At 39.4% G+C, this 26,792-nt stretch overlaps 1 protein-coding gene across 1 annotated transcript in view; it reads right to left on the reverse strand.

Moving 5' to 3' along the window:
• The window catches only part of FRMPD2 (FERM and PDZ domain containing 2), a 69,188-nt gene that overhangs the window by 41,593 nt on the left and 803 nt on the right, over nt 1–26,792 (reverse strand). The window contains exons 2-17 of the mRNA XM_065670689.1: nt 24,054–24,211; nt 23,085–23,150; nt 21,433–21,618; nt 20,455–20,581; nt 18,502–18,633; nt 15,779–15,863; nt 12,408–12,558; nt 10,739–10,810; nt 9,919–10,093; nt 9,024–9,174; nt 8,788–8,926; nt 7,581–7,733; nt 5,179–5,364; nt 4,094–4,250; nt 1,418–1,628; nt 402–505 (exon numbers count right to left, since the gene is read on the reverse strand). Of these exons, the coding sequence (XP_065526761.1) occupies nt 402–505; nt 1,418–1,628; nt 4,094–4,250; nt 5,179–5,364; nt 7,581–7,733; nt 8,788–8,926; nt 9,024–9,174; nt 9,919–10,093; nt 10,739–10,810; nt 12,408–12,558; nt 15,779–15,863; nt 18,502–18,633; nt 20,455–20,581; nt 21,433–21,618; nt 23,085–23,150; nt 24,054–24,211 (2,253 nt within the window). The remainder of the gene's footprint in view (nt 1–401; nt 506–1,417; nt 1,629–4,093; nt 4,251–5,178; nt 5,365–7,580; nt 7,734–8,787; nt 8,927–9,023; nt 9,175–9,918; nt 10,094–10,738; nt 10,811–12,407; nt 12,559–15,778; nt 15,864–18,501; nt 18,634–20,454; nt 20,582–21,432; nt 21,619–23,084; nt 23,151–24,053; nt 24,212–26,792) is intronic.

Below are 26,792 nucleotides of genomic sequence, written 5' to 3' on the forward strand. Positions count from 1 at the left end.
AGTTAGTGTCATACAAATGCAAGAACAGAGGAAGGACCTGGAGCCTATGTTGTCTCATACATTATTTATTGGGTTGTAGATCTTAATTGCAAATCAAATTATGACCTCTGAGCATTGGGGTATTGCCTCATGCGAGAGTCCTGGGTATACTGAACCATGTCTCTGAAGAGTGTTAGGCACCATTGATAGAGTAATTATATCATTAAGTCCCCTACCACTAATCCTCACGGAAAGCAGGTGTGAAAGGGAAGAAAAGAGCTTGTCTTGCTAAAGTCTGGGTTAATTGCCAGGACTGGAAGTGCAAAACAATATTCTTTAATCTGTAAGCAGAATATATTTTGGTCTCCTGCTATTAAAACAATAATATGGAAGGGTAATGTCTACATGATTATTATACTCACCACTGATAGTGTTCTGAGTTGAATGGATAGACAGGTAGTCATAACTCCTTTGCTTTCCATTCAAACTGATGTGCATTTCTGACTGGGATAGTTCTGATGTGGATCTGCATCGCAGGAATAAAGACCTCATTATGGGAACAAATCAGCAATGGTATTTAGCACCCCTCATTGTCATTAGTCTGTCAGAGCCAAGTTGGGAACACATGTCTTTATAGCCTTTCAATGATTATTCTGATTTCTGGGCCACATTTTGTTGTAGAGTAGAGGTAGTCTATCCTTGCCAGCATTAGCTTCCAAATAACAGCTGCCATTCAACCACTCACATCACGACTGATTTCGCCTTGTGTATTCTTTGAGCTGGGTGCAGGCATCAGGAAAACAGAGCATAATCTCAGCATGATTCGTTTAGCCCTGCTGTCCATTTAAACAAAACCTTGTCTGAACCTTTTCATAGTAGTTCCTGTTCTTCTTGGCTCTATTCTAACACAGTATTCTACAAGGAACTAGAATTCATCAAAGGCCTTGAGACTGTGTGCAGCTATAGTAACCACCTACACTGGTGAATGTATCAATGCAAATGAAAAGGGACAAGTTCTTACGCTGCTCTCTGTGATTTGCACCTTTAGACAAGGAGGAATCAATTAGGCAGGACCTGCTCAAAACCAGCTTCCAATGTGCATTGAGTTCACATCCTGCCATTTCCAGAGAAGATACAGACACTAAAGATTTTTATTTTATTCCCCCTTATTTTTATCCCTCTCCATAACCCAGTAAGTGGTTCATTCCTGAGTCTAGTACAAATTTAAATATCATTCTTTTTGAAGTTCTCTGTTAAAGGATTAGCTTCCCACCTGTGCTTGTGCTACTGCTGGCACCATGGAACCCCAGGACTTTTGGTGTGACCACAATAAAGGCTGCAAACGAACCCGTCTGTCTCACAGCTTACCACAGACATTTGCAGTGATAGTCTATGACTGAATATTCTTATACATGTTTAGAGGAAAAAGCAAACCCACCTGCCAAGATTGCTTTTGTGTCTAGTCCTGTTGCTGGTTTCCACACTGATGTTATCACAAGATTTGCTCATCATCCCAGCAGAAAGATTTTCCAGGTTTGCTCCATAGAGCACATTCTCTGAACGAGACAATCTCTGAATCAGGGCAAGGTGTTCATGCTGAGCTGCATATGCAGAATTTGATTTGTCTATTTCCACAAATTTACTTTCCTCTTAATAAGAAGGGAGAAAGAGGGAGGAAGGAGAGATAAATCCACTGATAATTTCCCATCTTTTTAAGCTCAAAGGCACTTTCTGTCTAACCTTTAGAAAATGCTAGCAAAAAAGCTTAGCATCACAGATATATTTGTTCTGGTATCCTTGGGGATACCTAGGCCTTGGAGAGAGTGGAAAGGGTTTCCAAATAATTTCTGTCATAGAAAGTATATATTGTAGTTAGATTTCATTTCTATGAATTATACTTTCACAGATGAAATTTACAACCCTGTATAATTCAAACCTGAATATCTCTGTAAAGCATACTTTGGAAACATTCAGTGTATGAAGAAATACCCATCTGTCAGAGAGTGAATTAGTCAGGTTGGTAGTTTCCTGTCCTTCATGGACAGGACACCACTCTGACATATACGTATCTGAAAAGACAGGAGCTACACTATCACATGCTGTCTTAAGTTCAGAGAGGGGCCAAGGAGCTGGCTGTTTGCTCTAAGTGATTTGCACAAGTTCAGCAAGGGGCCATATTGATGCCAATTTTCCACCTCTGTGTGAAATCTACTACTTGCTTAATGACATCTGGGCTCTGCTATATACGAATCTATCCTCTCAAAAGATTTAATTTCCCTGAAACAAGATAGTGCTGGGGGAGGGATTGTTAATTTATTTAGGTTCTTAGCTGGTGGGCTGGACAGGGGATTTGAAGGAGAGAGGGGCAGTAGGAGACAGGAGGGATGTTGGAAGGTAAAACAAGCTTGGTATAGGTTAGCAGAAATACCGGCTTTAATTATGTTTATACATGACAGCTGACCTGCCATGTGTTTTCCTGACAAGTGTTAGCCTGAATGCAACTTTCTAGAATGCTACTGTGAGGCATTAAACCGAGGCTCCCTCTTTCCTCAGTGACTTTGTTCAGGGGGGCATTTGTTGAGGCATCAGAAGGCTTAACTGTCCACAATATGAGTGCAGTCTGAGAGTTGCCATGATAATTTTAAAGTAGGGTGTTGCTAGCAATTTTTGGAGAGATGGTGACTTCTGCATTTGAAGAGTGCAGCAGAAGCAAGTTTCCTTCATTAAGAAAGAGCCTTATAATGTCTTACAGCCCCACACTGGTGACTAAGGCAGCATTTTGAACTACTGTCTGTTATTGCCTTCACAAAGCCTTTATTTCTGGGACAGCAAGCGCATATCAAACCTCAGAACCTGCAGTCACATGGCTTGTGTAAGTCTTGCTTTTTTCAGTGGTTGGAGGGGGCTTGTAATCAAGACTTGGGTTATAATTTTCTCAGCTCTCACATATGGAATGTAGTAATTTTTATTAAGATATGTTACCACAAGCAAACTTTAAGATTCACTGTTAGCACTCATTTGTATGCTACAGATCACAGCCCCACTAAATTATGTTTGAAGCTACAGGAGCCCAAGCAACAAAAGATGCTTTGAACCTAAATGTCATCCTAGTGCCTTTGCCATGGTAACAAATATGTACAGGTGGAATTTCACTTTCATGAAATAATTTTAGTGGGAAAGAAGCCATATATCAATCATCCTGTTATATTCCATGATATAAATTTTTGCCTACACTTTTACAGTTTTACTAGAGAAAGGAGTATCCCGGCAGATAAGGCATGACTCTCCTGCTATGACTCACTGGGTCAAATACTCAGTGGTTGTAAATGATAATGATTCTCTTCAAAACAGTGGAGGAGCTAGTGAAAACTCATGTTGCTCCACTGAAGTGATGACAGTTATCAGCTTAGGCTATTTTTTCTTATATGCCTCAGTTTCCCTATAATGATCCTCACAATAAGAAGTGCTATGTAACTGCCCTGGTTGAGCACAACTTTGTCTTAGAAACTACAAAATCTGAAGTCTAAGGAGGTATTAGTCATATCTTCCACAGACATGGCAAAATCTAAAATAAAAGCAGCTAGCAGCTACATAGGGGAGTGAGTATAATGGATGTGCCTTGGGTTTAGTGGTTTTGACCTGGGACTGAACCATACAGCTGAACTCCTGTCTTATGCAAAGATGGCTAGTTAACTAAGTTCAGCTCCGGCACATCTGGGCTCTACTGTGTTTATTCGTTTTGAGCAACATTCCTCAGGATACAGTTGGAGTAAGCTTGATGTTTCTTCAGAATTCTCAGCAGATTTCCTGAAGGGAAGTATAATCATGCTTGTGGGGTTTTTTTTAAATCTGGGTTCAGCTACATAGTTTTTATCATCAGGGAACCCCCCTCCATCCCCTGCACATGCCCACTCTCATCCAGAGACTAAATGAGACTTATACACCTCTAACTTCTAGTGAGTAGGAGACATTATTTTCTATTCTGCAAATGTGAAACTGAAGCAGAGTGAAACTGATGTGGCGTGTTCTGATTCTCATCTTCACTGAATGCACTTTTTCTAATAGCTAACTTTGTCCTATATCCTGAATAATGAAAAGTGCATTTATACCTCACCTGATGATGTTTGCCGAAGTTGCCTAGAATTCATCTGTGCATTGAATTTGTGCTGGGCAGAGCAGAGGTCCAGTAGATATTTACATGTCTTCGCTGTATCGGTAATGAAGGTGTGTTTCTTGCCACTGAAGCTGCTTTCTATCATGAACTTTTTTCTCTAAAAGGATAAAAAGCACAGCTTGCTTCATGTATCAGTCATTTCAGTAAGGCACTGAGAGTTCATTTTACATAATCTTGTTGGTTTGTCCAGTTGTATGTATGCCTGGTTTCATGCCTTTGAGTACAGTAAATATCTATCATAAATTCAGCAGTTGTTACTGAGGTGGCTGTCTTCTACACTATGTCAAAAGTCAGGAGCCTTTGGACACTGATTACATTGAGAGCAGGTTGATAGAACTGGTAAAATTTGGCCTTACAGATGTTAAAATGATTAAACCAATTTAATGTAAAACCAAAAATATCTTCAAGGGGCAGAAAGGCCATCCTGGGAGAGCAGGCAGGCTGGGAAACGTGTGATGCAGGTTGACACCTACGCTGTATGATGGTAGATTGATATATGATATATCTCTGATGGCAAAATACAATTTAGAAGGGGTCACAATCTTGTCACCAGTACCAGTTTGTTAACAGGCATCAGTATACCAAGAGATGAGGATGGAAATAATGAGATCTGGAAAGATGGAGATGTGATCCCATGACCGGATGTGGGTAGGAAAACAAAAGGAGTGGGGTGGAGGAGGGAAAGGGAGGGGCGAAGAGAGAGGGGAAGATGGGAATGAATAAGGAATATGCCATAGAGAGATTTGTAATAGAGTCTCTGTAATAGTCAACACCAGATTATTCAGTTTCATAGTAATTTGACTCCAGCCTTGTCAAAAAAATCCTCCAGATCTAAACCTCACTAAGAGCTGGATATCTTGGTAACTACACCCACATCCAGCCTCGAATTTAGACTGTTTTCAAAAAGGACTTGCTTGTACAGAATGAGTCTAATTCTAGCTCTGAATGCAATATTTATCAAAGTGACAGGCAGAAGGGGAGTAATGTGGTAGGGTGGAGAAGAGAATCACTTGGTTCCAACTCACATGAGCTGAAATTCTCTCTGTTTCACGCCACTGGAATCTTAAACTGGCAATTCTCGTTTGATTTTTAACCTCATAAACAATGATGCCTTTGGCACAGATTCCCAGGATGATGTCCCCTGCTGCTCCTTTCTTCTCTTGGGACACACGGTAGAATAAGACTCCATATTCAGGAAGTTGCTGAGTCACCTTGTAGAGAAAATGCGCATTTACCAAGCATTACTCAAAAAGAGGCATGGGAAGAAAAGGTAAGTAGCTGGGAAAGGAAATGGTTTTGAGTCTCTTTACTCAATATTTTTTCACTTTGTCAAGAAACCTTTGAAAACCCTTACCAAATTTTCATACCTGCTGCCTCACAGAATCATCCCTTTACTTTGGTATGTCATAGGACCATTACATGCATTCATTTTCCATGCGTAAAATTGAAGCAATACTTTCCCACATACCTCATTTGAAGAGGCAGGAGGATTATATACCTTCCTCCACAATAATCTAAACATTACATTGCCACTGAGGTATTCAGCATTACTGCTACTTGGCACTTGTGTGCATTTCTGAATAGAAATCCATGCAGGATTAGTGCTGCTTGACTACTGTTAAACCTTGTTTCATTCCATTTTATTTCCTGTGTCTTTGTTTTCCTGAGCAAACCCAGAAACCATGAAGTACAGCAAATATGATGGTCTTAGTAAAATTGCTAATATTTTGGTGCATGGGCTACTCTGACATTTTTATGGGCTTGTGTGGTTTCCTTTCAACAATAGGGATGTCCAACTGGACAGTGCACTACAGCTCCCTGCCTCCAACTATCTCACACATATGTCCATACAGGTACGTATGTCCATTCCTTCATGGCCATCATCTTTTAAAATCAGACATTATAGATTTCTGTTGCCAAGGTCTTAAATTATAGGTTTTGCTAATTTGCCCCTTATATTATCTCACCCAGATACAGTGGTGACTTCTGAGGGAATTTCACTGTCCCAGAATTACTTTTGGCTCCAGACTCTATAGCAACAGACCTTAGGTGTCACTTCTTTCTTGCACAGTGCCCATTGCTAGGTAAAACATCAAGTAGGAATATACTTCAAGGGACTGAAGAGCCAGCTTGTGCCCTTGCCATCTATCTGTGCAGAGGATACTCTGAGGAACTCACCCAGCGGTTCTGGGTTGTTGCCTTTGTACCTCCTGCACTTGGCAACAAAATGTTAAAATATGACTCAAACCCTTTACAGAACTATGGAATATGAGGAGGGTTTTCTGTTCTCTTTTGTGATCTGCAGATCGATAGAAGTGTATTCTACAGCTTTTTTTTGGCGGGGGAAGAAGCTAACGTAGAATCCCCAAATTACTTTTCAGTAATGAAAAGGGATTTTCAGCAACCAAAAATAAAAGAAAATAAGTTTTTCAGAAAGCATCCAGAGCACAAATGTTTAGGTCCTGAAAACTAGGACATCTATAATTATTAGCTGAAGTTGGGTTTTAATTTTTAATCCTTTTAATATTTGAAATGTGCACGTTCTTGCCGTGGGGACTTTTTCACTTTGTATGATGTGTTGGCTTCTTCTACAAACTTATGCATTGAAACAGATACTAACAAAGCTGCTTTTCTTCATTGGATTTGCCACGCACGATGGGACTGTCATTAAGGCTAAGCTTCAGTCTATTTCTTCAATTCCACTGACAACGCTGGATGAGGAACTAACATAATTAAACAGCAACTGAGCTAAAATTATGCTATAAATAAAAACTTGGCTCTGCATCTAAATGGCTACTGGTACTTATTCATTATCAAATCCCTGATATTTTTCATTTGATGGAAAGCAGGGAAGTTTGGGGGAGAATGAGAAATCAGGAAAGAAAAAAATATCTCACGTCATCATGACAGTCTAGAGCCCTAGAGAAAGTCATGTGAGAAAATACTTCAGAGAACTTCTTCCTCCCTTCCAGAGTTCACAGATACTTTTATACAAATAACCACTACATGTTTAGAGAGTAGCTGAATAGCTGCTGTAGTTTCAGAAGTCAAGAAAGTGTTTATTCCCATGCTTATAATCATCCCTAATACATTCAGTAGGTGTACTTATAATCATCTGGAGCCCAGACATGTTGGTAACATGCTGAAAATTTGCATCAACCCTTGGGATGTTCAAAATACACTGAAATGTATATTAACCCTTTATAAGCTATCAGTGAAAGGGAACCTACAATGAAAATGTCATGGAAGTTATTTAGAGTAGCAGTGTCTGCAGCAGAATGAAATTCACAGGTTTTTGTTGACTGTTCAAATTTGTTCACCGTATCTAAAATATACTGTATCAGACAAGAAAGAAATAATAGACAGTGTAAACAGAGAGGGGCTTTCTATCTCAAAATAAATAAGTGTTTGGGGTATGGCAAGTTACCTTTAAAAATTCTAGTTCAGCTTCATCCTCAAATAGGGAACGATTCATACGATGTAATTTAGCAAGCTCCCTCTGTACATGCGCCAGGGTCATTTTCTCTATTCGGCTTGCTGGAATGTAGTCTTCAACACGAAAATAGCTTTTCCCATGCATCTTTGGGAGAAAAAAAAAATAAAAAAATTAAAAAAACCCCAAACCAAACAACAGAGAGAGGAGCTTTTTGTTCTTTCTTGACTTTTCTTACTTGGTGCATTTCCATTTTCAGGGTGACCCATGTGCTGAAGTCACCCTGTTGCCATTTCCTAAGAGAAGATGGGGAACAGCAGGTAGTATCATAGAATCATAGAATAGTTAGGGCAGGAAAGGACCTCAAGATCATCTAGTTCCAACCCCCCTGCCATGGGCAGGGACACCTCACCCATGGCTTTGTCCAACCTGGCCTTGAACACTGCCAGGGACAGAGCACTCACAACCTCCCTGGGCAACCCATTCCAGTGCCTCACCACCCTAACAGTAAATGTTCCTCTTGTACTTGTGCTCAGCCAGGTGCTTAAAGTACACATTACTGTATGTATTGTGCATGCCTGCAGTTGTTCATGTGGAGATGACAGCTACAGCTGCCTCAGTACAAACTACAAGTGGAGACCCAGTGCAGGGATGGATCCAACCAGATGGATCAGACCACTCAGTGTTCAATTAATAGAGCTACACTGATTTGTATAACTGACGATATGGCAAAGACCATGAATGGGTATTTTCTGTATACTTTAAAACTGGGATAACTAGTTCAAATACAGCATCAGTAATCTGTCTTTGCAGGCTGTGGTTCTGAGCCAACACACAATAGCTGTGAATTCTGGAGTGTTTACTTTTTTTCTTCCATGTTTTCTAGTATCTTTAAACCCCTCTACACATCCAAGCTGTGCCTATGTTGAAATTTTTCTACAGATTTATGGAGGTTTTGGCCTATATTATTAATTGTGAAGGACCAAGAGTCTTTCATCATTCTGCCATATTGCCTACGAAATTCATCTGGCTTATTATTGCTCTTTAATCAGGAAAATTTTGTGACTTTTAAATCTGAAATGTGATTAGTAAAGGACTTAGCTGAAATTATGTGCTTTTTACATTTCTTCTTTAAACTCTAGGTGACAAACAAAAGTTGTTGAGAGAGACCTCTGAGAAATATTGCATTACTTATCCACACCTCGGGAGAATAATTGCCAAGCTCTGCCTGTAAAGCCAAAGCACCAAGTTTCAGAGCAGTCTCATCATTGCAATACAATCGCTCCTCCAAAATATCTTTACGAAGCTGAAGATAAAACTGATGCCTTGTCAAGCCATGCCTGGAACAGAAAGAAGGTTTAGGAAGACAGGGGAAGCCTTGAACAGTCTCCTTAAATGCTTCTGGTTTTCCTGCCATCAGCAGAACCATACACTTACTGGATAATATTAAAGTGATTGACAAAGAATTTTATCCTTAGAAAGAGCGTGAAATTAATGATGGATGTTTTCTTCTTGGGTTGGTCATTCCAGCCATCTGGGGCCACTTTGTAGAGTTTTGTCTCCTCATCCAAAAAGAAGAATTCTTTACCTGAAATGAGATTTTGGGTTCTGTGATAAATCTGGAGATACTTCAGTTGCTCAAAGTTCTGCTGTCTTTGTTCAGTGCATCACTAGCAATAAAAAATAAAAGGGATCATGGATGTTAGTTGAGATATATTTGTCTGCATCATGGCTTAATTTACTGCTTCTTTGATGGAGAAATTAGGATAACACTTAGTGTGTAATTTAGGATTAAAATTGTTTGATGCTGGATTGGTGAGGTGTCTATGGAGTTACTCAAAAATCAGTGGGGCTTGTAATCTGCTCACCATTGTAATCCTCATGTTCTACACACAAGGTACGCTTCTTCCTAGCGCCTCAGCTATGCTTACTAGCAGAAATGGGCTAGGAATATGTGTGTCTTGTAGATGAAATAGCTGAGCCTGTACTCCAATTTGTATCTAGGAACAGTCAGCCTTCCTCATTACAGTGCTTCCTGGCATTTTCTAGGGAGCTATGTGGCTCAATATTATTCCAGTGCAAGGCTGGGACACAGCCTTTGCTGCATGAGAATATCGGATTATAACAGTATGGTCATGCTGATGCAGAGTCTCTAGGGTAGACATACTTTACACCTCTGCAGTACAGTGTAAATCAACGTACCTGACTTTTGCTTAAGCTTTGGATCTACTTTCATCTGAGGACCTTAAAGGAACTTGTTGCAATTCATTAATAAAGTGACTACAAAGGCACTGAGGGAGAACTGTTACTCTAGTTAGCTATGTCTCATTACCTTTCAGGTAAGCCAAGCCAAAGTAGAAATGTTCCACCAAGTTTGCATATGCCACCACAGTGTTGAAAACATCTCTTGCCTTGGACTTGATGTCACATTGCACCTCAAGGCACTGCCCATTGAGTAGAATCACATTGAGATCCCTTTGGGACAAATAGGATTTCCCTTTTTTAGTCTAAGAACATGAAAAAAAATGAAGAATGAGTGTCAAGTACAAGCAATGCAAGTTCCACAGCATTTTATTGCTGAGGCCCCCCAGTCTCCTGTCTCTACATAACCTGATGGAGTTGGTAACAACACAATACTATTTCCCTGCCTCCCTTCTCACAGATTAATATCCCAAACATTTCTAATTTTTTTAAACCCAGGGAATCCCAACAAAACAGCTGAGCATACTCAGATTCTACAATCACCCTCATTTTCACTGCTGTATGCTGTCAGCTTTTTCCCTTATCTTAATAAAAGGTAGAGGATGTGCCTGCAAATTCAAGGAGTCCCATACGTTGGCACTAGATGTCACATTGTACCTATACAATGTATAATCTTAATACACAATGTATAATCTTAATCTCGAAAATTCTTGTGTTAAAGTAAGCACCCTTGCTGAGAAGGAGAAATAAAGCTATTTCACACCAACAGAAAAAAATACATAGCACTGAAAACTAAATGACCTGCTTTCAAGTTTCAATACCTCTGCAGGAACCCTCACTTGGTTTGGGAGGAGCACAAGAATACTGAGTTGGGACTCATATGTAACTTACAAAAAGCCCCAACTAAAGGATCACCAGGTTAGTTCTAAATTCTTAATGTTCATACTTACCACAATTGATCCAGGCAGCTGTAAGGTCACTGGTGGTTCACTAGACAAAATAACAAATTCTGGACCTGAAAACTGTAAGGAGGCAATTTAGAAATTTAATAAATGATTCCTTAACATAATGAAGATCCCAAGCACCAGTACCAATGAAACCCATTTCTGTTTGTCTGTATGTTGTAGCTAATTGACTTCAGTGTCTAGTAAGATGGAAATGCTGACTGAAGACTTCTCTCTGTTTGGAGTCTCTCCTGTATGGGCTCTCTGGGGTCTAAATAGGTGTAAGGTCATGCTGAAGCCTTTTCTTCTGTAAAGGCACTTAACCAAGATCCATTTCCTATGCAAGGCACCTATTTTCATGACACCTACAGAAACTTAATTTCTTCTGAGACTTTTTGTCATTTGATTCCCAAGTTACTGCAAGGACAGTCACAGACATGTACATAGAAACGTACATGCTGCTGTGATTTTCATAAGCCTAGCTTCCATAGGGAACCAGACTGGAACAAAGAGCTACTTTCTTCCTTGTAATAAAGATTGACTGATATATTAGCAGACACTGTATTCTTTAACTTCCGCAGACTTTAACAGCACTTAGTGAGCTTTCTCTTAGTGAGCATCCACCTCAAGGAATTTTGCTTATTGGGTTTTTTTTTCATACTCATCTATGCATTTATACCCTTCAAGCAGACAGAAAAAAATGAATGTCTGCAAGTGGCAAGATGTGGATCCTTCCAACCATTCTCCATGACTTAGTACCTTGACCATTTAGATCTCCCTTTTTCTTATTTTTGTTTGAGAAAATATATGGTTAGTTTCATAATATTAGTATCATCTACCAAGACAATGCAATTTTGTATCACATATAATTAGGGTCTAGCACTTTGTTGCAACTGTTACTGGATGCCTGAGGAACTCTATTATTATCCCAGCAAAAATCATATTCGCAAAGTTTAAAACAGAATTTATTTATGAAAAGATAATTTCCCAATGTATCTGACTGAAACTCTTGATCAAAGTTCTGCCACTGGTCAGTCTGGAGCTGGTGAACTGGGAATAGGTTAAAGGACTCACCAGCCTGAAAACTGTCCAGAAAGCTCCATGGTAGCAGCATTGTGGAGTTTTCTGATTCAATTATTGATTTTTGTGACCAAACTGCCAAAACCAACATTATCCTTTCCATTTAGCAGAGTCCTACAACAAATTAGCAACTAGGAATAGACCCTTAGGTGAACTATTGGTTTGGCTATAGTTCTCTGCTAGCCTATGCTTTCTGTCCAGGCATATACTATAAAAGCAATTTAAGATCTTTGCACACTGTTGACCAGCAGGTGTTTGGGTTCATGTCTCTGTAATTTTTTTTGCTGTACTGAAGCTCCTGTCAAAGTGGTTAATGAAAACAGACCATATGGTGCTTGATGCTTGCAGAAATCACACATGTAGGTCAGAGAGGGTTTGATTATAAGCTTTTGCTTAGTCTTTACAGACAAGAGCTTTCACTGCCTTCAGTTCTGAGTTACCAGGACTGCATCATGCCTAATTTGGAGTTTGTCAATTTAGGATACTCATCTAATGATATGACTCATGCAGGTCACTGGCAAATACAACTGGATAAGAAGTTTCTCTTTAGTGATATTTACATTTTTAATCAGCTTATAAGTTTTTCATTAGTCACCTTTTCCTTCCTGTGGAACAAACACTTCTGTGATGTAGCAGCTGCTGTGTAGTCCTTTGTAGACACAGAGAAGGTGGAACCTAAACTTAGCAGGTTCTGTCTGCTGTTCTTCTGAATTCCAGCAGGGATTTCTTCTACAGCGCTGACCGATCTTCAAAAGAAATGTCGTAGTGAGCGATATATATAGCATGCAATCAAAACAACACAGACTTGAGAACAAAGAGCTTAAGGTGCATTGACTGCAAGAATATTATGAAATCCAGGGCGTTGTCAGTTACAAGCTGTTAAATGCTTCATTACAGAAAAAAAAGAAAAAATATCAACTGAGATTATGTTTCTGATACCCTTTATAAATACATCTAAAATCTGCTGCTTTTTTTTTTTTTTTTTTTTTTTGGTCATTTGGTGAGTCAGATTTACCTGGTTTCATTCTGCTGAAGCCAACAGGCAAAGAATTTAGCCCCTTGTCTTTCTGTGAATTCTGCAGGATGAAGTAAATTCTTAATTTCTTATTTTCTGGAGCAAAAAAAGCTTCCCAAAATCATAACATTAGTTATTGCATTATTCAGAGTTTTCCAGGAATGGAAACTAAATTATCTTAATACTAATTCATTAGAATAAATTAATGTCTAAGGGAACTGAGGGAATTTTCTATTTAATTAAGACAAAGATGTGTGAAATCTCAGATCAGAAAGCTGTCTTTACACTATACTTCTCATACATACAGTAATGGTGTTTTCCATGTGAGCAGAAACATGTATGCTTAGAATAAACTTGAAGTATAATATATACTCTTATCAATGAGGAAAGATTGATTATGTGGTATAGCAGGAAAGCTTTTGTTGAGGTAGGTTTTTGTTAATTACATTTTAAACAAATGCCAAGGTCACACATTTTTTGTTATTCCGAAATTTTATCCTTTTCTTTTGCATGTTGTAGAGTTGCTTCAGGGAACTATTCATGGAGTTTTCAATATGTTTTTAGTAAAGTTACTGAAGTAGTTGCTGATCTCGATCTCTTCTCCCTGGTATCCAGTGACAGGACATGTGGGAATGGTTCAAAGCTGTGTCAGGGAAGGTTCAGACATCATATTTGAAAGCATTTCTTTACTGAGAGAGTGGCCAAACACTGTAACAGTCTTCCTAGAGGGGTGATCACTGCCCCAAGCTCGTCAGTTGTCTAAGAGGCGTTAGGACATTGCACTTAATAACATGCTTTAGCTTTTGGTCAGCACAGAGATAGTCACGAAGTTGAACTCATCACAGTTCTCTTCCAATTGAACTATCCTACCCTATCCTATCCTATCCTATCCTATCCTATCCTATCCTATCCTATCCTATCCTATCCTATCCTAGTTTAAATTCCTCTGTTATAAAGTTGTGTATATATTTTTGTTTCTATCTACACAATCTCTTTCAGATCAACATTTAACTAAGAAATATGCCTAAAAAATTACCTGAAGTGATTTTTGGGGGTATGAAAATACTGTCAGCTCAAAACCCAAGACACTGTATTAAGAAGATTTTGTTTTCCTGTGGAAAACACTTTCTGTTATTAGTCCTGCAAGGTGGGAGATACGAGACTTGACATTTGTGCCTTCTTTATAGATAGGCCAGAGTCCTGTGTGTACTTCAAGCTTAACTTTATGAGATGTAAACTATATCAGTTGGATGGCTTATAGAATTATGATATTAGTAAGCTTTATAGATAGTAAACCCATCATTAAGTTTTGTTTTGGTTGTCCTTCTGTATGGGAAATCAAACTAATTAAACTCCACTGTTGTTGTGGTTCTTACAATAGGGCCTTGCAGATGCTTACAACCAAAAGTGAGGTTTAGAGTCCCTGAAATTCTATGGTAAACGGCTTGCTGGAAATTTGGAGAAAAGAGTTCATCTTTCAGCAGAGGAGGGGAACATTTTCTTGGCAGCATGATTTTAGATCAAGGATATGGGGACGATACTCAGGTTGGTAGTCAGAAGCATTGCATTTGCTCCAAAATATTCAGTAAATAAATCTTCTGTTACTGATAGCATTCCCAGGTGTGTAATGCATATATAGATGTCTGTCTACACATATATGTATTTTTTTGTGTGTAGTTAGACAGGTAGACAGAGACTTCTTTCTTCACAAAAACTGGCACTATCCTGCATCCTGCTTGTAGTTCTTTCTTTATTGCAGGTTCAGAGGTGTACGTGGGTATCTCACATCACACAGATTATTGTGGCTGATTTACCAGGAAGTTCAGCTGTTTACCTGGGGTACATTTAATTGGGAGTTGATCTAAATAAAGCATTTCCTGTGGGCCTGAATTACTCATGCCACGGTTAAAAGAAGAAACTCCTGTTTAACTGGGTCAAGAACTCAATTTAAATGGGATGTCTGTAGGGATTACATGGTGCTTAACTATGGGATTCTGGTCTTTGTGGTGCCTACAGGCTAACAGTACTTATATCTCTTCTTCATTTGGAAACAGCCATGATTACAGCTTCACTATGCTAACACCCTGTTTAGAAAACTCTTGTTTGGCAGCAGTGGTGTTTCCCCGTCTTTTGAAAATGAGTTAGTATCAGCTGTACAATTCTCAGCTTTCCTTGCCTGTGTCTACAGGGCTGCTGTATAGGCTGTGGCTGAAATGAGGCTAATCCTTGTGACAGAGCCAAGTTCTTTACTGGTTGTGTCCCTGGGTTACTTGAAACTCTTCAGTAAAGTGGTGGGGCAGGCCTGGATATGGCTGGCAAAAGTGAGGCAAATCAATTTAAGAACTGAGATGGAAATGCAAATAAACCACTGACAATTATGGATCATATATATGGTCTATCATAACCACTCCAGAATACATCAGGCCTCTGCTAATGTGACAGCAAGTCAAGACCAGATCCAAAAGCTGAATGTAGACAAATATGGACTCTGCAGAACACCTTGCCAGTTAAAGCAATGCCTCTTCGCACCTTCTCAACATGTTTTTCCTTTCCACACTATCTGTGGAGCTGCTTCACAGTTGTTTCAGGCACAGTGAGCTATTGCTCCTTACCTGTCTAATTATGCCAGAGACATGCTAGGGGAGCTGTTTTGGGAGGCCAGTAACAGCTGGCAGGACACAGTGGTAAAGAGTAATGGTAGAAAACTTCAGTGTGCTTGTTTAGCATGGATTGATCAGGGCCCAAGCTCTATTTCACTAGAGCGTCCGGTCTGTTTCACTTGGAGCCAAACTGAGCCTAGGTGCACTTTAATTCTGTGTAAAAAGTATCTATTATCAAAACGGGTTTAGATGGCAATCAGGCATTTTCTGATAATGGCATTGCCTTATTAGCTGCTGTTTCACTTGTCAATAAAACAGCATCCATCTTTCAGGAACATGAGTTCTGATTACCTGTTTATGAAGAGCTTGTAGCTACTTTGTGTCCTTGACCCACTAAGGGTGGGGTCCCATGACCTGTGTGTCTGTGGAACTCTCCCTGAAATAAACAAAGGAAATTTCACAATTGAAGCAATTGAACCAGCACTCGGCATCAGACCTTGGGACAATAACAAGAAAGGAATTTAGACTGGCTACCTCCTCTCGTGTCCTCACTTGGGCATGACAAATGGCTATTTGATAAGGTTAAGTGAATACTACACCAGCAGTATTCCCAGTTCTCTAGCTATTGTTACTTCCTCTTCATAACTCTTCATGTGAACGTAATTTGGAAAACAGCTGTGTAGGTACAATGGCTGTTATTTCCATATGTATGGAGAGCTTTTGCTGTTCAGAAATTACCCTTAGTATTCTTTGTTCTTCTATTTCCAGGCATAAAATTGGGAAGGAGGGGTGGGGGAAACCATGAAATTTCTCTGGCTTAATCAGAGTAGGCTGTGACATGAAAACTGTTTAGAAATATTCCAACAGTTATTTGCTACATTTAATACATTGTGAATGGTTTTACAGCATAAAAATCTGGCAGGGATATAGGATGACTTCTGAGTTATTAGCAAGTAAGTTTTGTATAATTTTCACCTTCAGTCATCTCTGCTGCTACAGAAAGGATAGGCATTGCTCTGTCCAAATAGATGAAAGTGGAAATTTAGAGGTAGCACCAGAAAAGGTTATGCAAGTTCTGTGAACATCTCTTAGAGCAGCAGAAGTGGTTTAAACCCTGTAGGGAAGGGTGGGAAGGTTAAATTTTTCTTCACTTGGACCATTTCATTAATCTTATTTGAAGAACTGCATATCAAACTATTACATAAGCAGTGGTGGTAAGATGAGCTACGTGGAAGCACTCATACAGGTCAGCTTTTTCTCCAGATAAAATATCCATTAACTACTCCCTGAGACCTCACTCTGAATTCCAACATGAAAACATGACATTGAATTTTAGTATACCAACCAGCAATTGCAATTTTTAAAAACAGAAAATCTGCACATTGATAAAATATGCATAAAATGGTTTTCTAGCCACAAATGGGAGTGTCAAAATGTGAAATTTGAGATAAGCCAAATACGCAGGGCTAGTTACCAAAGTTAAGATTCAGTCCTGTGTTTTGAAACTATGCGCTTTTTAATGAGAAAGCTTTGCAAAGTTCTCTACTTACACTATAAGTTTCACATAATTGTGTAAATATATTTTGATAAGCACATGAAATTCCCCTTAGTTTTTCTGTCTCAGTTGTCATGGCACTGAGACAAGGTGACTAGTTTCAGTGACCGGACTGCTATGCTTTGATCACAAATGCAACACATCCCTGATGTTACATAACATGCGGCCCTCAAAGACGCTGGTCCTGCAGATGATTAATATAATAATGTTGATCTCTCTTGATAATGGTGCTCTACGAGGTGGTAATATCTTTTTTCAGAGAAGAATGCATTTTTCTAATACATTATCTCATGAAAGAATGTTTGCAGCAAACAAGTTCTCATGTTGTTTTCTCATGTAATTTAGTTTTTTCTTACAAAATCCTGACTACAAACAGCTACCAGTGTATCAGTGAAGACTGAGACATGCACAAATTCACTAGAATGAGCCTTTGTCAAGTTTATGTCCTTATTTTTTTAAAAAAGGACTTACAAAAAAGGCTCCTGGGCTTACCTTCACTGTGTGCCACTAGGTCTGTGACTGACACGTATGCGTCACATAGGGAGCAGCTGCAATTTCAGGGTTTTATTGCTGCTGATATTGAAAGCAATTCTGGAGCTTCAGAAAAGTGCCTTTAAGGAGTATCAACAGCAGTTGTACGAGTAGCCTTACCTTCCTCATCCTTGGCACTAAAGGCTTGGGGCTGAGAGGCTGTTACATGCTGTGATTTGTGTTTTGTTTGGGTTTTTGCTTTGTTTCCCAGGAAGTATTTGTTTTCTCTCTGTGAATCATCTCTTGGCAGGCTTGTGATAATGCAATAGGTACCCAGGGCTTTTTGCTGTCTTTCTTAGGGAAATTTGTGCCTTGAGATCATGTTCTATGCCTTTAATTTTTGCCTAGTAAATTTTAAACTTTTCACATTTGGAAGAGTGTGAGTAATATGTTCCTACAAATCTCATGACAATCGGCAGCTGGATATCATAAACCCAAATTAATGCTTCCCTGTGAGAAAAAGCAAGGACTACTCATCAGTTTTCTGTCATTTATGACATCAATGAACTAACCAGTCGGTGTGCGTACCTTGTTGCATCATAACTGAAACAGTGGATGTTAGGATTATAGGGAGGAAATTTCTGGGATAAAAACCACACATGCTTACAGAACACACTTAAATGCATGCCACAGGAGGGCCTAGTACTTATGGAGCCTACCTATGGAGGCTCACAGAGCGAGGATGTAAACTCCAAAGTACAGCTTCCTGGGACTGGAAGCTCAGGAGAAGTGCCCCAGGCAGGATGGAAAAAAAAACCCTGAAAACAGGAGGGAGAGTGTGTAACTGTGGAACAGAGAACAGAAATGTGCATGTTTCTGAGATGGGGAGCTGGCATGAAAGCTTGGTTTGTTAGGCGATGCTGATGGCATTTGGCAACATGAACTTTTTGCTCTTACATGGGTACTCTTACATGGGTATTCTTACATTTCAGGGGACAAAAGAGATGAGTATGTAATTCATAAACATAATCTTTCAGGAAAATCTTACCTCTCCTATGTCCTCGGTTAGACAGTATCAAAGATGTACTTTCAGAAATACTATTAGAGTCACTGTAGTCCACAGAGAGTTGTTTGTAATCTTCTGTTGATTGACTGTAATTCATTAATCTGGACCCTTTGTCTGGAAACAGAAAAGAAATACGGTGAATCACATACTTTAATTATAAATCATTGTATCTGCATGATAATGTAAATAACATTTGGCTTGACTAATTTTTATGTAGTCCATGTCTGCTGTCTTCTAACACTGACTTCAACTCCTCAAAGACCAAGGAAAGCTCGGTAACTTCATTCTACAACCTTCATAATCTTATTCTGACCCAAAATAGTTCTTATAGTTCTCCTAAAACATTCTGAATAAAACAAATCTAACATATTAATTCTATTCTACATGTTATGTGGAAAGGTTGCAAAGTGCAAATAACCTGCAAAGTTCTCCTTTCTTACATTCTGAGACCCAAAACCTTCAGCTATGTTCTTTCTGTGTGAGGGATGGAGAGTGCCCAGAGACAAGCCACTAGCAGTGTTGGCTGCAGAAATTCCATTAAGGAGTCATTCTAAGTCATTAGGAAGTACATGTTTTTGTTGCACCTTAACTTTACTTTGGTTGCATTGTCTCTTGTCCTTTTCCAGAACCTCTGAAGGTTATAATTTTTAATTAAATACAAAGAAAGAAATGGAATGCTGCCTTGAGATGTGCAGCTCACACATTCTCAATGTAATCAACATCCTGATTCATTGAAGTCTTTCAGTGTAAGCCACATAACCTGAATCCCTAGAAAACACGGAGATCACCCCAGATACATAATCATGAGAACCAGTAGAAGGGAAATGGCAGGAATTTGAAACTGATAGGGGGTTGAAGATGGGAACATCCCTTTTGGCAGTAGCAGAGTTTTTACCAGCTTATGCAAGTGTGAATCTATAAACTCAGTTTCTGAATGAGTGAGCCAATGTGCTTTGAAGCGTGGTTTATCTGTATGTTTTCAAAAGAATGTCATTTTCTTATGACCAGTAATACCTAATAGACAGAAATGTTTTGCAGGTATTTAAGCACATGTTTAATTCTAGCTGGACTTAATGGAACATATATGTGATTTGCTAAATAGGAATTGGATTGTTCATATGCCTAATATTGAGCACATCCAAAAAAAATGCCCACATAGCTTTGTCCAACCTTCCCTTTCCCCCAGAATTAGAGACTTTTGTTGAAGTGAACAGTACAATATAGAGACTAGAAGAAATTAACTATCTGAACCTGAAGCTCACATTTAGTTACAGCTAGAGAATTAGTCTGTGGGATAATAAAATCTTGAGTCAAATCTTTAGTCAAATGAAATGTGAAATTAGTATATGCTGGTTAACTTATATAGTGAGCAGGATTTGGCCTTGTGTCTTGAAATCACTCCAGCAATCCATGCGTGAATTTATAAAACATCTCTGAATACAAAACCAAAACTAAAATAAAACAGAATCCACAAATCTTTGCTTGACTAATCAATCAGGAAGGATGAATATATATTCTTTAATGGCAAGAGGATAACTTCACAGAATCCCACTCTTTACCTTCAGAAATACACTGGAGTATGCAAATATAAAAGCATACTCCCTATAAAAAGCAGTTTTGAAATCAGGCTTTTTCATATGCACAGGTTTTATGCAATGTGCTTTAAGAGTTGAATCTGTGCAAGCTGATTCGTTATCATTGCTTCACAGGCCTCAGACTACTGTCCTTTGTGGAAATAAGGAACAGAAACCTTGCTGACTTGCCTCAGAGTCTTTCCCTTATGAAGTCATTTATATGTAAAGCAATAAATATCCTATCCAACACTACTTGTAATCACCACAGCATGAAATTAAACAAGTCACCTAGCTTGGGAAAGACTCAGAAAAGGCTGGCTGTATCCTTATTACACAGTTCAGATTGTAAGTCTTTTTTTACCTTGGTGAAAATTCATCTGGGAGTACAGTGGTGAGCTGTCCGATATTTTCTCATGCAGCCTTTTCCTTATCACATGACTTCTGTTAAGCTGAGAGGCTGTGCTGTCTTCGTTGACTACCTGCTCTACCTAAAAGACAGTAGTACTGCAAGTCAATGTCATATGATATGTGGACTTCGGACTCTCATATTGAAGTGATCCTTGTCCTCTGCTTGTCAGAGGCTGCTGATTGTGTTGGTATAAACAACTTCATCTTCTCAGATTAACACAAAGCAGGATTGAGTTTTGATGGCTTTTTGCTCTCATGCAAGTTGTGTTTAAGAGGGGACACTCTCTCTTACACTCGGAAATAGAGTAATAAGGAGTGCAAGGGAAAAGGTCATCTCAGAATATTAATGAATAGTCGTTGAAAACAGGGAAAAAAACTCCACAACCCTGCAGTGTATTTCCTTCCAGTTTCATTCAGCTTGTCAACAAAAATTCTTAGTTGATATTTCAAATCTTGAAAAAGACTCAGGTGCTCACTTATTAAAGACTTCACATGGTCAGGCTTGATTGAACAGCAGGTGTTCAGTTCCACTCAAGAATGATGAATTGAATTCTCAATATGATGTAAATGTAATTTCTTCAAATTTCTCAAAGACTGAAATCAGAGGGGCAATGGAAAAATCTTTCCTCTTGTGTAAAGACAATTGGCCAATATGAAGGCTCTGTAAAGGTTATGATTGCTTCGATATTAACAAAAGAAATGAAGGTACAAACTGGATTTGTGTGGTTTCCCAGGAGTGTAAGAATGGTGTGAGAGATAGCTTCATTGCTTCATTTGCTTGTACACATGGCCACACAATTTCCTGCTTAGAGGTCTAAAAGCAAATCTAACTTCCTGAATTCATACAAGCATTAATTTCAGGCAATTGCTCACCATGATGCTGCTCTCCTCTCTCACCAAAGAAAAGATTACATATGAGAGTAGTACCTACCTCACTGACACTTCCCACAGCAAACTGGACCATTTTCTTTATATAGATATTGGCTGGTAAGAAAGCAGCTTCTTTCTGATGTGCCTCACATGCTTCCAGAATTGACTCAGGAGAAAGTCTTTTGTGTGGCAGATCTTCACACAGTGTCAGCAAGAGCATGTGTAGTTGGTCACTCAGCTGGAGGGACTGAGTCAAAATACAGGTACTGTTAAATGACATTTCCCAGTGGTCTGAAATCCTCTGTAAACTGCAGCAAGGGATTTCTGCAAACCTTTTACTCTGGGTGAGAACTGGGTGAGAAATTGGCAGTGAATTCCTTTAGATTTTGGGAAAATTCCAGACAGGCAGCATAACACGCTAAATGGAGCCACTAATGGGATCCAGAGGGAACTGGCATCGACAAGGAAAGTCATCAGGCCATATAGGGGCTTCCTGATGACAGACAACAGCTCAATTTCTCCACAGCTTTGCTAATTAGACTGTGAATCTTGAAAGATTCATGCAAGTAAGATATGTGACAGCATTAGCTTTAAAAAGGTGAGGAGTTATACCAGCCAAAACTGTTACCATAGAGACCAGATACTTAAATTTTAGAGTCATTTAGCTTTTAGAGCTTTTTCTCTTAGACCATGTATACCCATGAAAGGGAGGTTAGATCTACTAAAAGTTTGTGCTTTTCAAATAAAAACCATGCAGTCAAAGGCGTGGACACAGAAATGAAGCAAAATGTGTGCTACAATTCTTTGAAAGAATTCTGGGTAAAAAGAAATGCAAAATTTCAGCTAGCAGAGATGCTGGTAGAACTTGCACAGAAATAAGGACAGTTATTCAGTTTATTTAGCATCCCATTCTTTGAAAAGGCACATAAATGTGCACAGCACCACAATCATGTGGACATGATGTTTTTCTTTTAGCCCTTCCTTTTTAGAATCATAGAATGATTTAGATTGGAAAAGACCTCTAAACCATCAAGTCCAGCTGTAGCCCTTGTGCTGCAAATCCACCACTAAAACATGTCCCTAAGTGTCACATCTACACATCTTTTAAATATCTCATGGGACAGTGACTCAACCACTTCACTGGAGAGTCTGCTCCTTATTACAGCCTTGGAATAAATAATCTTCACTCTTAACAGCAAGGCACAATTAATCTTATTTGGAACAATTCTGTTTCTCGAAGAAAAAGAAAAAAAAAAGGAAAGTAAAGATGAGGCTCAACCAAATTTCTGACTTGGATTAACTAGTATTTTTGGTGAAGTCTGGACGTTAACATAGGATTTCCAATTTTTTTCTAGTGGTCCAAAACATAAAGCCCCTCCCTCTGAGATTTCAGATTATGCCTCTCAATCTTTGAACCTACTAATATAAAACAGAATAAAAGTTCAAAATTCAACAGGGGAAGTTCAGGTTAGATACAAGGAAAAAGTTCTTTACTGTGATGGTGGTGAGGCACTGGAACAGGCTACCCAAGGAATTTGTGAATGCTCCAGCCCTGGCAGTGTTCAAGGCCAGGTTGGATGGAGCCTTGGGTGACATGGTTTAGTGTGTGGTGCCCTTGCCCATGGCAGGGGGGTTGGAAATGCATGATCTTAAGGTCCTTTCCAACCCAAACCATTCTATGATTCTATTCTAAAACAAAAATGTGTTACTGGCCTGGTTTGGAGGAACCTGGTAGTCTGCTGACCAATAGAGGGTCATTCCTAAGGAATACACCAACATCTGTTAAAACAGAAAAGGAAACCCTTTATGAAGTCAACATTAAACACAGAAAAGCATTGTACTAGAGAGACCACCTTTTGTGTCTTTGGTCACCAATGGCAGAAGCCAAAGAAATGTTAAAAAAAAAAACAAAGCTAGACTAGAGGAAGCATATGAAAGTACAGTAGTGATTCGGTTTACAGACTAGGCAGCATGCAGTGAGTATTGTTCAGCTTGAGGGGTTGAGACAGGCTTCCCTTTATCCAATGATGCCATGAGTAGGAAAAGAAATTTTAACTCCTTTTTTAGTTTTGAAGCAATCTCTTTGGTCATTAAAGCTCTCTCCTACCTGTGGAGCTGACTAGCACTCATGTTCATCTATTCCAAAGCTTTACGTTTCTGCATAGTGTCAAAGTGATCAGTTACATGGGAGTCTGAAACTACTGTGTTCTGCCTGAGGGAAGTATACAGTTATGCAGTCCTAGTGGTTTGTAAAACTTATACGTACCTGAGTGTTGTATTTTACTGTCTTGAAAGAGAGACTTATTTGGCAGGGAGAAGAAAAGTAAATTGTTAACAAAGCTGAACATATTTCTGACTTCCTGGGAGTGCTTCCACTCTCTGTAATTACAATTACCATATCTGGTCAAGCATCATGTTCATAGAAATATTCTTCCTTTCTGTGGGCCTTTACATATAATAGATTTGCGTAGATCTTGAGGACTGATGTTCAAAATTAATTCTGATGATGACATGCATGCTATCTAATGGCAAGCTGCAGGACACATCTAAATCTTTTTTACTGTAGCCTGATTTGTGTTATCAGAAACGCAATTTTACAATAGATACCTGGTATACTGCATTAAAACCTGCAAGCTTGTCTTCACGAGGTACTATCAAGATTTATTTTCTAATATACCTTACCTTTGTTAGTCCAATGTGCTGGTTTTTACTTTGTCTTTGGAGCAATTCTGGTGCACTGAAAGGTACAGCTTCTGTCTGAGATGCATTGTTTTGGAAGGACAGATTTCCTTCAGCAGACAGTAGTACTGACCATGGACAAATCACACAGATGGCAGGGTCTGAAAAAATGTTGAAGAAAATAATGGAGTTTTTTGTGTTACATTTACTGTGCTCATAACATTATGTTGCTGGTGTCTCACCTGCATAGCCAAACCTATCAATGAAGTTTCATGGAGATGTACCAAGAAGTCAGTGGAATCATGCTCATTTATGCCTGGCTCATTTCGTCAGGTGGAATTCAGTGATGGTTAAAGACTTTATTTCTCTCTCACATCATTTCACACATACAAACATATTGATTTCAATGGATTTCTGAAGCCTAAGGACAGGCACAAATACATACCATGTGCAGATTCTAGAGATACTGACATTTTTGGTAGATCTTTTTATGCAAAGCACAAGAGAGTATCTGAGGAGTAGAACACTCCTTCCAATAAAGCATGGGTACTTTGAACTGGCATTTGCAAAGACCTTAAGTTAGCTTCCATTAAGTTGCATGACCACAGTACAAATCTCTGTGGTGATATATTTTTGCTCTGTGAGCTCCTTAGTGAGTCAGTTCTGCATTTTAGTAACCTCTTTTTCAGTGCATAGTGTCCAGCAAAGCCAAGTTACTTTGCCTGAAAGTCAGTGTCAGGATTCAGTATCTTTATTCCTATTGTAGAGATGAAGAAACTGATGCAGAGTCCAGCTTTGATGACTACACCACATCAGTCAACAGAAGCCAAGGTAGCTTCCCAAGTCCCAGTGCCTTAACCTATGAAACTTCTTGTAGAGTGGAAACACAATTTTCAACTAACCTAAAGTTTGGGATTTTTTTTTTTACCAGAATGCAGATATGAAAGCTAACCAAACTAAAACTAAGACTAGATTCTAGCGGTCTAGTAGAACTGCCATGATATGTTAGCATTATTCACATTCAGTCTTTCTGTCTGCATGTCAGATCTCTTAAAAGAGGGGATATTTCAAACAAATGTGCTTTCAAATGATAAATGCAGACTCCTAAACTTGACAAGGTCCTGAGGACACTAATAGGCCTTAATGGCCCTGACCAGCCTCACCTGGGAACTAGCTGCATCCTCTGCCCATAGTCCCAGGCTCAGCTACCATGCCCAGGCCTGAGGTATGGTGAAGGTGTGCCTGTGTCCAGCTTAGCCACAGTTATGGCTCGCCTGACTGTGGACCTCTTTGATCCTGACACATGACTAACTTCCCAAAAGAACCTCAGGCTTGCCTTGTCACTGTAGACTTGCCTGGTGATCACTGGGCCATCTGACTCTGGTTGCCCAGACCTTCCCTGCTTGCCTTGTTTGGGTAATGTGGGATAGGGCCCTCTGTACCAGGAAAATGGATGGTAAAAATGGATAAAATGTTAATCTGGGAACTCATATACACACAAACCCAGGGCGTTTATATAGCCAGAGGACCCAGAGATTCAAGACTTATGGACTGCTGGTATTTGCAACAATTGTGGCATTTACTTCTTTAGAAAACTAAAGGTCTTACAAACGTCAGCTAACCTTCTATTTTGCTTCTTCCTCATTTGCTGTAATATTGTATGCAAATGCAAATAGCATGTGCTGGGAAATTTGTCTGTTTTAGAAACAGGTAGCCAGCTTGTACTTTAGCATTGATGGGGATTACCCAGCCTTCTGTACTGCTGTCCAGCCAAGGAGTGAGCATACCTGTCTAACCAGTTAGTGCTCACACTGGAAGTACTACTATAGCAAGTGTTGACCCTCACCAGGTTTAGCAAGATTCAAGCACAGTGCAGCGCAAATGTGGTAGTACTAGCCCAGAGAAAAGCCTGATTCCAGAAGCAGTATAGCTGTAATTAAGAGATGTGGAGCCAGTGATATGTCTTAGTCAACTGGGATGATGCTATGCAGAGGCAGTTTACCTTTGCTGCCCTCCAAGAAACTGTAGCACTGGGGATTCAGCTTCAGAATGAGTCCAACTTGGCATCACTTCTGGACTTGAGCTCTCTAAACACGCTTGAACAGTCATGTGCTTAACCTATAGACCAGCTTGGTTCTACACAGCTACTTCCTCTTGGCTTACTCTCCATCTTCCGATCATAATATCCTAAATTTATCTGGTGCAGCATAGGGAACATAACATAGGCTGATCATCTGAATTCAACAGATATCCAAAAAGTCTTTCTGTTTGTTTTGTTTTGTTTTTTTTTAGATTTTTGTTTCATTTTGTTTTTTGAACAAGAAATCAGGAGCGCATAGTGTCAGCTTAGAGTCTGGGACAGAATTAGTAAGCTGCAATGGACCTGGGCTGAATCTATCCAGGTGGGTATATCTGTGCTGCACTCCTTTGCACATTCCTGGTGCCTGTCTTGTCTGTGATGTTCTACCCTCTTGTTAGACTAGCTAATAGAGAACTGATGGTATAGCCAACCTCCTACAGTGTTCCAGTCCATTAAAAACTAGATAATAAAAGTTCACCCCTCCAGCTATAGCAGAAGTTACACATTACTTGTTTTCAGTATTTTGTATTTTGGTTCTACATACTCATGATATAAGGATATAAGGAGGAAATTCTTTCCTGTTAGGGTGGTGAGGCACCGGAATCGATTGCCCAGGGGGGTTGTGAGTGCTCCATCCCTGGCAGTGTTCAAGGCCAGGTTGG

The sequence above is a fragment of the Lathamus discolor genome, chromosome 3 (genome assembly GCF_037157495.1).
Source record: "Lathamus discolor isolate bLatDis1 chromosome 3, bLatDis1.hap1, whole genome shotgun sequence".
NCBI lineage: Eukaryota > Metazoa > Chordata > Aves > Psittaciformes > Psittacidae > Lathamus > Lathamus discolor.